Source organism: Oncorhynchus clarkii, chromosome 2 (assembly GCF_045791955.1).
Source record: "Oncorhynchus clarkii lewisi isolate Uvic-CL-2024 chromosome 2, UVic_Ocla_1.0, whole genome shotgun sequence".
Lineage (NCBI taxonomy): Eukaryota > Metazoa > Chordata > Actinopteri > Salmoniformes > Salmonidae > Oncorhynchus > Oncorhynchus clarkii.
The window spans coordinates 58976520-58991557 of record NC_092148.1 but is presented as its reverse complement, the minus strand read 5'-3'; the positions used below and the strand labels follow the sequence as shown (position 1 = coordinate 58991557).

Sequence of the window (15038 nt, the reverse complement as noted above, 5' to 3'; positions counted from 1 at the left end):
TAGCACACACCCCTGAGGGGCCCCAGTGTTGAGGATAAGCATGGCGGATGTGTTGTTCCCTACCCTTACCAACTCCCGTCAGGAAGTCCATGATCCAGTTGCAGAGGAAAGTGTTTAATCACAGGGTCCTTAATTTAGTGATGGGCTCCCAAGTGGCGCAGCGGTCTAAGGCACTGCATCTCTGTGCTAGAGGCGTCACTACAGACACCCTGGTTTGAATCCAGGCTGTATCACAACCGGCGGGGATTGTGAGTCCCATAGGACAATTGGTCCAGCGTCGTCCGGGTTTGGCCGTTGTAGGCCGTCATTGTAAATAAGAATTTGTTCTTAACTGACATGCCTAGTAAAATAAATTTTAAAAAATAGCTTGGAGGGTGCTATGGTGTTGAATGCTGAGATGTAGTCAATGAACAGCATTCTCACGTAGGTCTTACTTTTGTCCAGGTGGGAAAGGGCAGTGTGGAGTGCAATAGAGATTGTCATCTGTGGATGTGTTGGGGCGGTATGCGAATTGGAGTTGATCCAGGGTTTCTGGAATGATGGTGTTGATGTGAGCAATGACCAACCTTTCAAAGCATTTCATGGCTACAGATATGAGTGCTATGGGGCGATAGTCATTTAGACAGGTTACATTGGTGTTCTTGGGCTCAGGGACTATGGTGGTCTGCTTGTAACGTGTAGGTATACAGACTGAGTCAGGAAGATGTTGGAAATGTCAGTGAAGACACTTGTTAGCTGGTCAGCGCATGCTCTGAGTACGCATCCTGGTAATCCATCTGGCCTTGTGAATTTAACCTGTTTAAAGGTCCCACTTACTTTAGCCACGGAGAGCGTGATCACACATGATAAATCTGTTATGGTGTGGTGATTAGTCTTAGTTTCATGTAGGTACATTTGTTTGTGTTGATTATTTGTGCTCTCTCTGCCAGTATGAAGTATGTCTTGTACGTGTGGTTTGATGAAGGGCCAGCTCTGTGTTCATGACACACACTGTGTTCACTGTGGGGAATATCTTTGTTTGCTTATGTTTTGATGCAGTCTTGTGATTTTCTTTTGCCCCTATTTGACCTCACAGTAGAGTGCTATTTCTCAGTTACAGTATGTTCTCAGAGGCTGATGTCGCCTCAGTGGATGGACACACACACTTATATTCAGTGAGAGAAAATGGCTGTAAGTCTGAACAAGAAAGGGAAGGGTAAATTAGCATTGTTTCCATTCCATGATGAGGGTAAAAGGTCCACAGTGTTGTCAAGGGAACTCTGTTTGAACACTTCTTTGATCATTGGAATGGTCATAGAGATGCTGCCATATAATGTCTGCTTTGCCATTTACAGACAGGGCCTCTCTGGCCTCTTGCCTTCTGGGAGGGGATTCATGGTCTTTCTCTGTCCATCAGGTCCATCCAACCTCTGCAGAGCATCTCTCTTATGAAGTCCTCCTGCACCTCTCTTTTTTCCTCTCAAATGTCTTCCATCCCCCTCTCCGTCTGTCCCTAAGGAGGGGCTGAAAATAGCAGCCAGGGGAAAAGTGGGTCAGCTGCCGTGGGGGGCTGGTGGGTGGGGAGGGGGCCCTGGTTTACTGACTACATTTACTTCCCTTCTTAGTTTCTCCCTCCCTCTGTCTATCAATCCCACCTTCATCCCTTTGTCAAACTTATCTTCCAAGCTACTCCCTTACCTAGACCTCTACAGCTTTTCTTCATCTCTCCAACTCTTCTCCCGACTGTGGTGGTCCGTCTGCTTAATGCTTTATGCTCTCTAGGTAAATCCCAGACAGACTCATAGAAACCAGACAAGCCTCCATAGAAAGAGTTTAGACCCTGACTTAACACTAAACACACATTCCGGTGCCATAGCGTGGCATAGCGGTAGTGCTGCAGTCTCCCAAGCACATATTGTCCATGGGCAATACGGTTACGAATCCCACCACTGACACATTTATGCTGTCCTTCCCTCTACTGAGTAAAGAGAAAATACGGAAGGACACATTCTGCCCACTGCTGTCCCAGCGGCACATATGTACCATTTCTAAAACATTACATGAATAACTAACTAGGAATGAAGAATAACTCGGTCATATGCTACCAGTATAAATTAATAGCAACATCTTCATGAGTGCATAGTTATAATTCTACCAAAAGCACGCTGATTTTGGCACGGCTGAGCTCATTTCTGGCCATGCACACACAGCACAGCGTGGTCCCTGTACTGAGTGGTTTCATGTCCAACGTGATAATGGCCTGCTATTGTGCATTAAAACACTGGCAAGTCCAGCCCAGCGCTGTGGGATCTGGCATGGTAACTGTGTAAATAAATGTAAAGGGTTTGGTGCAGCAGCCAGCTAAACACTACTGGGTTGCGTCCCAAACGAGCCCTATATTCCAAAGTAGTGCACTATATAGGGGAAGGGTGCCATTTCGGACACTACCCTGGTGTCTGTTTTATGGTTGCTGTGTACATTTTAAAGTGTTGGGTGCAGCCAGCTGAACACTACTAGTGTCTGTGTTTAAGCAGTATTGAGAGATCATGATGCAAAACTCAACCCGTGGCTGGATAGAGAGCGACGCCAGGAATTGATGTAATCTCCTGTTATTTGCTTTGCTAATGCTGTTGTATGCACAAAGCTGAAACCAAACATCGTAAGGGAGATAGCTAAAATAGGGCTTTGCAGTAAGTCATGTCTGCTATTTGGGATGGGATATACAGTATGTGATTAATGACTCACTCTATGTGCCAGATTTGTATCAACACAGTTTGAAAAATAGTTTAGTTTATTCGTCAGGGACAACATACTGTATATCTCACCAGATTTTGTAACACAGCTCATTTCCATCTGCAGTCCCTTTCCATATGCAGGTAAACATTCAACGTTTTTACAGATGATAAGTGTTGTATTACATGATTAATAGGGGACAGGTCTGTATCACATTGTCATGCAAAGGGGGCTGACTAGAAAAGACAGACCAAGTGATTCAGTGTGACTACATGGTTGATTCCAATGTTTGTGGTGCCCCTATTTTAGTTTGGAACATTGTTTTGTAATAATCTAAGATAATTTGTTTCACTTATTCACTGTTGTAAATTGGATGGTTGCTTTGAGCGCCAGTGTAACGTGTGTGTATATACTAAGGTCTAACCTCGTTCTCCACAGGGTTCAAGTGTCCTGTCTGCTCCAAGTCTGTGGCGTCCAATGAGATGGAGGTGCACTTCATCATGTGTCTAAGCAAGCCCCGCCTGTCCTATAATGGTGAGACACACTCCCTCTACCCAGACCCTATATCCTGCTCTTGATCTCTTCTCTCCCCTCTTGTTTGTCACTTTTCCTCCTCTGAATCTTTGCATTCTTCTCATTAGCCCTCTCTCTCTCTCTCTCTCTCTCTTTCTCACATAGCCTCTCATCCCCGTCTCCTATGATGCTCTCTCCCCCCTATCTCTCCCCATGTCGATGTTGGCTGTGACTGTGGGAATGTAGACGTGAACTTTATATGAGCCGTCTCTCTAGCACCAGATCTGGGGGGTCACGGCGAGTGTTATTCCCTCCATCGATTCTCTCCATATTACTACTGTCTGTCTGTGGACATGCCTCGATATGAGAGTTCAGGATTGTCCATTGCAGACTGTAGCCATAGAAATAGAATTAGAATCCTGTATTTCTATATCAATGGCTTGAGCTGCTTGTACTTAAGTAATCAGTATCTAAACAAGAAAAACCTGATCTACATGCACCATACAGTAGCCATACACAGAGATAGTGTATGTATGCCATGAGCTCTGTAATTGGTTTTGGTTCATGTGTAATCAGTATGCTCAGATTGTGGGAGAGACAGTTAAATGTTCAGAGTGTCAGCTAGGCACATATAAGTATGTTCAAGGAGTCAAGCCAGGTATATATTCCGAGTCGATTCAGGTATACAATCAGCTTTCCCAGGGCATTATGGGTCCTTGTCTGCTGTTCTTTTCCTGTGACCATGTGTGCCGGCCTGGCTCCAGGTTGTTTGAGTGACAGCGTGACTAGCTGAGATGGCTGCCTGCAGCCTTGGTCACCCCTGTGATTGACTGACTGCTACCTGTTTGAGTGAGCACTTTCCGTTCCGGTCTGGGGCTGAAGGTGACCCTGTGGGCTGCGTGTCACGTATGACCAGTCTGCTTTCTGGGGCTCATTTAAAGCCAGGTCTGTCAGGACGGAGAAGGAGCTAGATGAGGGGCTGAAAAGGAATGGGGGTAGAAAAAGATTGAGATTGTAATTTTTATTAGGATCCCCATTAGCTAACGCCGTAACACTGGCTAATCCTCCTGGGGTCCAACACCAATTAACAAGACATTACAAACAACCACAATCAAGACTTCTCAAACATTCAACAAGTAGACAATACAGATCATTAAAATACCTGACAGGAAACACTTAACATTCAGTTGATGCTATCTATTTGCCGTCCAGTCATATGGTCTATCGCATTAGATGTTTATTTTTTTTCTTATTGAAGGTGGATTTACATTTTGCCTGAGAAATATAGATTGGTAAATTGTTCCATTCAGCTATGTCTCTCTCTCTCTCTCTCTCTATATATATATATATATATATATATATATATATATATATATATGTCTCTATATCTCCTTGGCTTGGGTTGTTTTAGCTGCCCTGAATTTGCCTGTCTGGTTTGGTGGTTATGTGTGTTGCTAGTATGTACTAACTGGACTGAAAAATACTGTTGTTTAAAAAAAAAAGTAAATATAACATTCCTAAAGAAAATCAGAAGACTAGATTGTAATTTGTTTTTAACGTGAAGCCATGAGAGATTCTGATGCATTTGGATAATATTCATATGGTTAGATCAATGAAGAGATAATCTACCAGCCCTGTTTTGAGCGATTTGGAGATGTTTTTATATCTTTCTTTGCTGCAGATGACCATACAACTGGACAGTACTCTATGTGTGATAGGACCAGGGATTGACCATATAACTGGACAGTACTCTAAGTGTGACAATTTGTTCATATCAACACACTCAGACACCATTCTTGGTTCACTGCTCAGTACATCTGTTAGCTCATTACATTCTGATGCTGCGCTGTACATTGTGGAGTTATCAGCATACATGACCAAACTTGCTTTGTTCATTACTGAAGGTAATGAGAAGTGGGCCTAGGCAACTTCCTTGAAGAACACCACAGTGTATATATTTATTGTTTGAAAAGCTACCATTAAAGAACCATTTTTGCCTTCTCCTGGATAGATAGCTTTCCATCCAGGATAGAGCTGCAGACTTAAAGCCATAACATTTGAGTTTACCTAGTAACAGTTCATGATCAATTACATCAAAAGCAGCACTGAAATCTAGCAACACAACAAACTTCCTGTCATCCATACTCTTTAACCAATCATCTGTCATTTGTGCTAAGGCTGGAAACCCGTTATCAGATCACTACATTAGAAATAATCCTTGATTTGTACAGATATCATTTACTTAACTCAGGCAGCTAACTTATAGGACGACTATTAGGACCAGTGAATGCAGATTTTTTTTATCCTTAGGTAGTGGAATAACCTTTGACTCTTTCCAGACTTCTGGGCACACCCACTACATCAAGCACTTATTCAAAATATAAGAGATTGGGGTAGATATTTGGCTAGCTGTAGCTCTAAGCAATCTGGCGTCAAGATTATCTGTACCAGGTGACTTGTCATCTGAAAGAGACAACAGCATCCTTTCTACCTCTTCACTTTCTACTTGATGAAATTCGAACATGCATTGCCTCTCCTTCATGATACAATCTTTTATAAGGGTATATGCCACTGAGCCATCAGTTGGAATCATAGCATTCCTCAACTTGTCCACTTTGCCTGTAAAATATTCATTAAAGTAGTTTGGGATGTCATGTGGTTTTGTAATACATTTACCCTCTGATTCAACAAAAAAAGGCGAACACGTTCGAATTCCTACCCAGTGTTCAACGTTCCCCACAGCTTTTTCCCATCACCCTTCATCAATTTTGTGCTGATCGAATCCCTTCTTCTTTCCTTTGTTTAGCTTGGTCACAAGATTTCTTAATTTACAATAACTTTGCTTATCAAACAGAGTGACACATTTATCTGCTACTTTTTTGGCATCATAACGTTGAATCATTAAATTTCTCCGCTCATCATCAATCCATGGGGCACCGTTTGACCTCACAGTGCATTTTCTTAAAGGGGCGTGCTTATCAACTATAACCATAAATTATTTCATAAACTTAAGTGACATTTTCAGGATCATCCTTACTACACACTTCTAACCGTTGCACATTTTTAATCTCATCCACAAATGAGTCCTGATTGAACCCTCTGTAGGACCTGAGGTAGATTATCTTAGGGCCAGCCTTTGGTATTGTAGTTTTCCTAGTGAGTGAGTCCTGATTGAACCCTCTGCAGGACCTTGGGTAGATTACCTTAGGGCCAGCCTTTGGTATTTTAGTTTTCCTAGTGAGTGAGTCCTGATTGAACCCTCTGTAGGACCTTGGGTAGATTACCTTAGGGCCAGCCTTTGGTATTGTAGTTTTCCTAGTGAGTGAGTCCTGATTGAACCCTCTGTAGGACCTGAGGTAGATTATCTTAGGGCCAGCTTTGGTATTTTAGTTTTCCTAGTGAGTGCAACCAAGTTATGATCACTGCAACAAAAAAATTGTAGACCTCCACAAGTCTGGTTCATCCTTGGGAGCAATTTCCAAACGCCTGAAGATACCACGTTCATCTGTACAAATAATAGTACGCAAGTATAAACACCGTGGGACCACGCAGCCGTCATACCGCTCAGGAAGGAGACGTGTTCTGTCTCCTAGAGATGAACGTACTTTGGTGCGAAAAGTGCAAATCAATCCCAGAACAACAGTAAAGGACCCTGTGAAGATGCTGGAGGACTCGTTTTACAGTGGATATAGATACTTTTGTACCCGAGTCCTATATTGACATAACCCGAAAGGGCGCTCAGCAAGGAAGAAGCCACTGCTCCAAAACCACCATAAAAAAGCCAGACTACGGTTTGCAACTGCTCGTGGGGACAAAGATCATGCTTTTTGGAGAAATGTCCTCTGGTCTGATGAAACAAAAATATAACTGTTTGGCCATAACAACCATTGTTATGTTTGGAGGAAAAATGGGGAGGCTTGCAAGTCGAAGAACACCATCCCAACCGTGAAGCACGGGGGTGGCAGCATCATGTTGTGTTAGTGCTTTGTTGCAGGAGGGACTGGTGCACTTCACAAAACAAATGGCATCATGAGGAAGGAAAATTGTGGATATATTGAAGCAACATCTCAAGACATCAGTCAGGAAGTTAAAGCTTGGTCGCAAATGGGTCTTCCAAATGGACAACAACCCCAAGCATACTTCCAAAGTTGTGGCAAAATGGCTTAAGGACAACAAAGTCGAGGTATTGGAGTGGCCTTCACAAAGCCCTGACCTCAATCCCATAGAAAATTTGTGGGCCAAACTGAAAAAGCGTGTGTGAGAAAGGAGGCCTACAAACCTGACTCAGTTACACCAGCTCTGTCAGGAGGAATGGGCCAAAATTCACCCAACTTATTGTGGGAAGCTTGTGGAAGGCTACCCGAAATGTCTGAACCAAGTTAAACAATTGAAGGGCAATGCTACCAAATACTAATTGAGTGTATGTAAACTTCTGACCCACTGGGAATGTGATGAAATAAATAAAAGCTGAATAAATCATTCTCTCTACTATTATTCTGACATTTCACACTCTTAATATTAAGTGGTGATCCTAACTGACATAAGAGAGGGAATATCTACTAGGATTAAATGTCAGGGATTGTGAAGAACTGAGTTTAAATGTATTTGGCTAAGGTGTATGTAAACTTCCTCCTTCAACTGTACATTGGCAACAGAAATACGTTTCTTTCTCATTGGACAGTTGGTGTTAAAAAAAGCAATATTTCATATCTACCCCCCAAAATATATTTCCCTATTTTCATCAGATACCTTATCCAACATTTCGCAAATTACATCAATATATTTCACATCAGCACCAGGTGGCCTATAGCAGCAACCAACTAGTTTGGTTTCAAATGTGGTAAATCCACCTGTACCCGTAGCACCTCTAATCCATTCAACATGAAGTCTTTACGTTGTTTTGCTGGAATATGACTCTGGATGTAAACTGCAACTGCGCCCCCATATCTATTTCTGTCCCTCCTGAACAAATTATATCCAGGTATAGAGATCTCAGCATCCTCAAGAGAAGAGTCCATGTGAGTCTCTGTTATTGCCAATACATGAATATTGTTTGACTGCACTAGACAGCATATTTCATGAATTTTGTTCCTTGAACTGCATATATTCAAGTGAGCAATTAACAGACCTTTCTTTGGTAGATGCACAGTATTTATATGCCCAAACATGAATCAGCAGTTGGAATCTGAGAGATGTGTGTGTGGAGCTGGAATGACTTGTCTGTTGCTCCTCCTAACTCCTTGGGAGTTAACTGAGGTGAACAATCAGTTTGTCATACCTCAGATATGCTATGTCACCTCGTTCTCTTGCAGCCTTCATGGCTGGTATTAGTTCCTTCCTTCTTTGACGGACTGCATCTGAGAAACCCTCATTGATGAAGACGAAGGACCCTTTAAGACGTTTGGCTTTTTCAAGGACTGCATGTTTATCCTTAAACCTGAGGAATTTCACTACAATTGTCCTGGGTCTGATTCCATTTGCACCACCAGTGCCCCCTGGTTTCCCAGACCGGTGAGCACGTTCCAGCTCTACCTGTTGATCCAGTTGTAGCTCCTCAGAAAACAGCTTTCAAACATTGTCCTCTGATTCAGCCCATGTCTCACTTTGGCTCTCCTGGATACCATCTATTACAAGATTATTTCTCCTCGAATGTCCATCCAGGTAATCAGCCTTCCCAGACATGTTCTGGAGGCCCTCCCTGACTGTGATGATTCCATTCCGCATCGAGGAACAGTTTCTGGAAAGTGTATCTTCAAGTGCGTCTTCATCCACATCCTTCTGTGTGAACTGAAGGCTTGTTTTAATGTCTTGTACATCTTTAGTCAGGTCGTCCAGCTGTTTGTTGGTCGACTCCATGATCATTTGTATGAAGCTTTTACAGTTCTTTTCCTGCTGAAGTATCATTTCCTTATAGAAAACGTTCTGCTTCTCCAAGAGTTCACGTACCTGTCCAGCAGAGATGTGGTCCTTGCCTTTTTTCGGAGGCATGATAGTAATGATAGTAGGACGAGCACGCTATTCACTCCGTGAAATGAGAGACGCCAGCAGTAGAAACCTCTGGAAATCGGTGGTCCTAAAACAAGGGCTAACCGCTCAGCGTGCTTGGTATCCGGCAATAGTAGCCCAGGTTGCCTGGCTTGATAGTGAGCAGCAAAAGTAGAGCGAAACTGACTGGGATGGATGGAATAGTACAGAGTGTGACTGAGAAGGATGGAAGAGTCTGGAGAGTGATACAGAGATGGCTGATAAAGAGTAAGAGGATGTTGTTGTTTTTCAACTGTCCTTTCAAATTTGATTTCTGACACATTTGCTTTCTCTCTCCCTCTCCATCTCTTCCTCTCTGTCTCTCTGTCCTCTCTCTCTCTCCCCCCCCCCCCCCCTCTCTCGCTCTGTAATCCCCTGAGTTAGTGACACATAGGGACAGGGCTGCGGCTTATCTTATTTCCCAGAATGCTCTGTGGCCCATTGTCAATCAGCTGGGCCCGCTTCCTGTCACACATCAGCAGATCTCTCTGCATGGCCAATGTACCTCACACACACATACACACACACACCCTGTCCGCAGTGGCAGTGATAAATGTGTGTGTCTGTCTGTATTCTTACTGTTTCTGTTTGTGGAGCAGCTAGAGAGTTGTGTGTGTCTATTACAATGATATAGAGGATCCATACAGTGTGTGGGTATCTGGCCAGCCAGATTGACATTGTGATATTGGTTACTGGTTAGAAATGCCACACATTATTTGTGTGGTTTACCCAGTGGTCTTTAATGGTGCTTATACCTGTGAACTCCTGCCCACCCCAGCCAGTATTGATCCTGATAGGAGATTAACATAGAGGTGGTGACACCCAGCTAATACAGAAATATATAGGTGCATTAATATTGGTCAAAAACAGCACCGTCCGCCATCAACTGTAAGAGACAGTGTAATATCTTGACGTTATTTAATTATTCATTTTTATTTCACAGATAAACTCCTTTCCCACTCAGTGTCATTTGCATACAGTATATTGCCAACAGAGATTTGGCATTCTTCCCAAACACATCAAATAGGATTAAAGTACTTTTTCTTTTATGGCTTTCTCAAGCATGGCTTGCTTCCCTGTCTGTCTCTGTGTGTCCTCCAGACTAGCAGGCAGCCATCACCTGTGCTGTAAAAGCCAAACTCTTTCTCTCTCCAACTCTCCTCTCTCTCTGCAAGGGCTATATTTAACCACAGGTATTAAAATATCATCATGCAATGTCGTAGCCCAAAAAAGACAGTGGTCAGCTCACGTGGACTGGCTTCATCTATCCTTCAATCTCCAACTTACATTTCTACTAAAACAGTGTCACATTCAGTCACTCACTCACAAACACCCCTAGATTCCTAGAAAACACACACATATACATAAGACCTAACTAACTTCACACAAATAATAATGCATACCCACAGACACAAATATATAGACACATACTGCACTGTACTTTGCAGTGTGAAGACCTAGACCTAAATCCCCCCCCATGTACACAACATTGCATGCACAAAAACAAACACACTCCATCCCTCTGGCTGGCTGGCTGGCATAATGCGAAGCGAGCCGCTGATGCCATAGCTCCTAAGAGGATAACAAGCTAAGGAGCAGGAGGTGAGGACGGCGGGAGGAGGAGGGGGTGCTTATTGTTCTATCTGCAAGGGTGTGGAAAGGGAACAGCTGTGTATAAATTTACTGAGGACCAGTTTTGGAGATTGAGGATGTTAGAGGAGAGGAGGTGGGGAGAGAGGGGGAGGCAGAGGGTTGACGGGACTGGGCAGCTAGCTAAGCTGATTTACATTCAGAGCATATGTCTTCTGTCTCTCACTCCATCTCACGCTGTCTTCTCCTCCCTTCACCTTAGCTTCCCCACATTCCCTCCCTCGTCTCTCATCCCTCCTCCCCCCGCTTTCCTTTGTTCTAATACTGTATTCACCCAGTGCTCAAACCTAACCAAACATTTCATTAAGGGTCATTTAAAAATATAACCTTCACTTCCTTAAATGCTTTGAATGGACTACCAGAGGTTCAGTGCATCACATCCACCTCACCATCCCGTTTTATAAACTGGGTAGTTTGGGTCTGTGATGCTGATTGGCTAAAACAGAATGTGTATATCAGATAATATACCACGGGTATGACACAAACATACTTTTTCACTGTTCTTTCACTGGCATAGACCAACCAGGTGAAAGCGATGATCCTTTATTGATGTCACTTGTTAATTACACTTCAATCAGTGTAAATGAAGGGGAAGAGACAGGTTAAAGAAGGATTTTTAAGTCTTGAAACAATTGAGACATGGATTGTGTATGTGTGACATTCAGAGGGTGAATGGGCAAGACAAACAAAAGTGCCTTTGAATAGGGTATGGTAGTAGGTGCCAGGTGCACAGGTTTGTGTCAAGAACAGCAATGCTGCTGAGTTTTTCACGCTCAACATTTTCCCGTGTGTATCAAGAATGGTCCACCACCCAAAGGACATTCAGCCAACTTGACACAACTGTGGGAAGCATTGGAGTCAACATGGACCAGCCTTTGATACTCAATATTAGGAAGGTGTTCCTAATGTTTGGTATACTCAGTGTATGTTGGTAACCAGTTTATAAAAGCAATAAGGCACTCTGCTTCACGTTGTGCCTAAGAACAGCCCTTAGCCATGATATATTGGCCATACACCACACCGCCTTGGGCCTTATTGTTTAAGTCTACCCTTTGTTCTAAAACCCCACTCTCACTCAAACAAAACAGTCATGACAAGAAAGATGCACGCACACTGGTGTTTCCAGGGAAAGTATTGAGTTGCTGTAACAGGATGTGGTCTGGTGTCCTACTCTGTTCTGGCACTGCAGCATTTCCTGTCAAATTTAAACTAGGTTTTACTGGAATCCACAATGTCTTATCCTAAGAACAATGGCTGTTGCGAAATGTGTTTCAGTGACTCACTGTTGGGGTATGAGCTACCGTGTTCTATCCTGCTGATCATTACCTTGCTGAACAAATGGCTGGATGTTTCCAGTAACAGACACACACACACACACACACACACACACACACAGTCTTCTGGTTCGTGTACCATCTGCCTGTGCACAGAGACAGTAACTGTGAGCCATGTTGGGTCTAGAAGCCAAACGATGTGTTGGCCCGGTGTAAGCCGGTAAAACCCTGCATCAGTGAGTTGTGTTAGAGATACTGTGTATATACTGTGTGAGATGGTTGTGTCTCTGCCTTAAAAATAGGAGTCGTTGTCCCAAAAGGCAGGTAGGCAGGCGGTCTGCTTATCGGTCTGCTTATCGCTGTATTCCCGCGTGGACAGATTTTGACAGCAGTGGACCCTTTTGCTTCGCCTCTTCTTCTCTGGTTGTGTTGGTCCAGACCAGACTGTGCTCAATGCTGCCCCCTGCTGTTTGTTTTACACAGCAGCAACCAGACAAGGCCTAGTCCTCCCTCTCCTCTGACGCACTGACTGGATGCTCTTCCACCTGAATAGCAGAGTGCACAGCTGCCTTTCTTTTGCTCTGTTCTATTCTGGTGTATCTGTTCTATTGTTGCTTTACTGGAATAGTCTCCCGTTTTTTACTGAATTTAGTTTTGTTCTTGTGGCAGTGACACACTGTCTTTGTTTTTCATATTTGGTACGATGTGACGTGTCATTGCCACTCACCGTTGTCTTGCTTTCTTTTGTGTGTGTGTGTGTGTGTGTCTCACTGATGCATGTGTTTGTGTGTGTCACAGATGACGTGCTAGCAAGGGATGCCGGGGAATGTGTGATCTGTCTGGAGGAGCTGCAGCAAGGAGACACCATCGCCAGACTGCCTTGTCTCTGCATCTATCACAAAAGGTGAGGTACGACTCAGCTCTCAGGATGCGTCTCAAATGACATCCTATCCCCTAGATAGTGCACTACTTTTGACTAGGGCACATATGGCGCAGGTCAAAAGACATGCACCATAGGGAATAGGGTGCCATTTGACAAACCCTCTGACTCAACTCCTGGTCCGGACTGTACAGTGCATTCGGAAAGTATTCAGTCAAACTCCTTGACTTTTTCCACATTTTGTTACGTTACAGCCTTATTCTAAAATGTAGTAAATTGATGAGGGGGGAAAAAAACCTGTGTGCTTAGGGTCGTTGTCCTGTTCAAAGGTGAACCTTCGCCCTAGTCTGAGGGCCTGAGCGCTCTGGAGCAGGTTTTCATCAAGGATCTCTCTGTACTTTGCTCTGTTCATCTTTCTCTCGATCCTGACTAGTCTCCCAGTCCCTGCCCCTGAAAAACGCCACCACCATGCTTAACCGTAGGGATGGTGCCAGGGTTACTCGAGACGTGATGCTTGGCAGTCAGGCCAAAGTGTTCAATCTTGGTTTCATCAGACCAAAGAATCTTGTTTCTCATGGTCTGAGAGTCCTTTTGGTGCCTTTTCGCAAACACCAAGTGGGATGCCATGTGCCTTTCACTGAGGAGTGGCTTCCGTCTGGCCATTCTACCATAAAGGCCTGATTGGTGGAGTGTTGCATAGATGGTTGTCGTTCTGGAAGGTTCTCCCGTCTCCACAGAGGAACTCTGAAGCTCTGTCAGAGTGACCATCGGGTTCTTGGTCACCTCCCTTCTCCACCGATTGCTCAGTTTGACCAGGGGCACAGCTCTAGGAAAAGTCTTGGTGGTTCTAAACTTCTTCCATTTAAGAATGATGGAGGCCACCGTGTTCTTGGGGACCTTCAATGCTGCAGAATTTTTTTGGTACCCTTCCCCAGATCTGTGCCTCAACACAATCCTGTCTCGGAGCTCAAGGGACAATTCCTTTGACCTCATGGCTTGGTTTTTGCTCTGACATGCACTGTCCAAATCATGTCCAATCAATTGAATTTACCACAGGTGGAATCCAATCAAGTTGTAGAAACATCTCAATGAGGATCAATGGAAACAGGATGCATCTGAGCTTAATTTGTCATAGCAAAGGGTCCGATTACTTATGTAAATCAGGTCACTGTTTTTTTAAATTTAAGACAATTACAAAACATTCTAAAAACCTTTTTTCACTTGGTAATGATGGGGTATTGTGTGTAGATTGAGGGAATAAAAAATGCATATTTTAGAAAAAGGCTGCAACGTAACAAAATGTGGAAAAAGTCGAGGGCTCTGAATACGTTCCCAATGTACAGTAAGCACGCAGGCTCACAAGATTACCCAGCCTGAAATGACTCCACTAGATTAATTATACGCAGTGGGGCAATACATTTAGGCCTCAGTGATATACCGTAACCGAGGCCAAAGAGATAAGTGCATTCATGTAATGGTTGTGTTTCCCCCTCTCTTCCTCTCCCAGCTGTATAGACTCCTGGTTTGAGATTAATCGGTCCTGCCCTGAGCATCCTTCAGACTGACTGACCTCTGTGCTGCTACTACTACTCCTTCAAGGTGAGAGCATCCCTTCTCTTCCACACAGGAGACTGGGGACAGGAGATTCTTACAAGAATACTATGGTACAAATAGGACACTCACTCAGTGTAACTAGGTAGTAGTAATATGATGAGAACATACTCTTGAAATAGCTCACTCACTAACATCTACACTGAGTGTACAAAACATTAAGAACACCTCTTTCCATGACTTAGGCTGACCAGGTGAATGCTATGATCCCTTATTGATGTCACTTGTTAAATCCACTTCAAACCAGTGTAGATGAAGGGGAGGAGACGGGTTAAAGAGGGTGAATGGGCAAGGCAAATCGATTTAAGTGCCTTTGAACGGGGTAGTAGGTGCCAGGCGCACCGGTTTGAGTGTGTCAAGAACTGCAACAGTGC

The 15038-nt window shown here is 43.8% G+C and overlaps 1 protein-coding gene across 2 annotated transcripts in view; it reads left to right on the top strand.

The window, feature by feature from the left end:
* LOC139370752 (zinc and ring finger 1) overlaps nt 1–15038 on the top strand; it is a 32051-nt gene that overhangs the window by 14745 nt on the left and 2268 nt on the right. For both annotated transcript variants that reach the window (XM_071110443.1, XM_071110451.1), the window contains exons 2-4: nt 3151–3246; nt 12972–13077; nt 14561–14652. In XM_071110443.1, the coding sequence (XP_070966544.1) occupies nt 3151–3246; nt 12972–13077; nt 14561–14618 (260 nt within the window). In that variant the 3' untranslated portion in view covers nt 14619–14652. The remainder of the gene's footprint in view (nt 1–3150; nt 3247–12971; nt 13078–14560; nt 14653–15038) is intronic.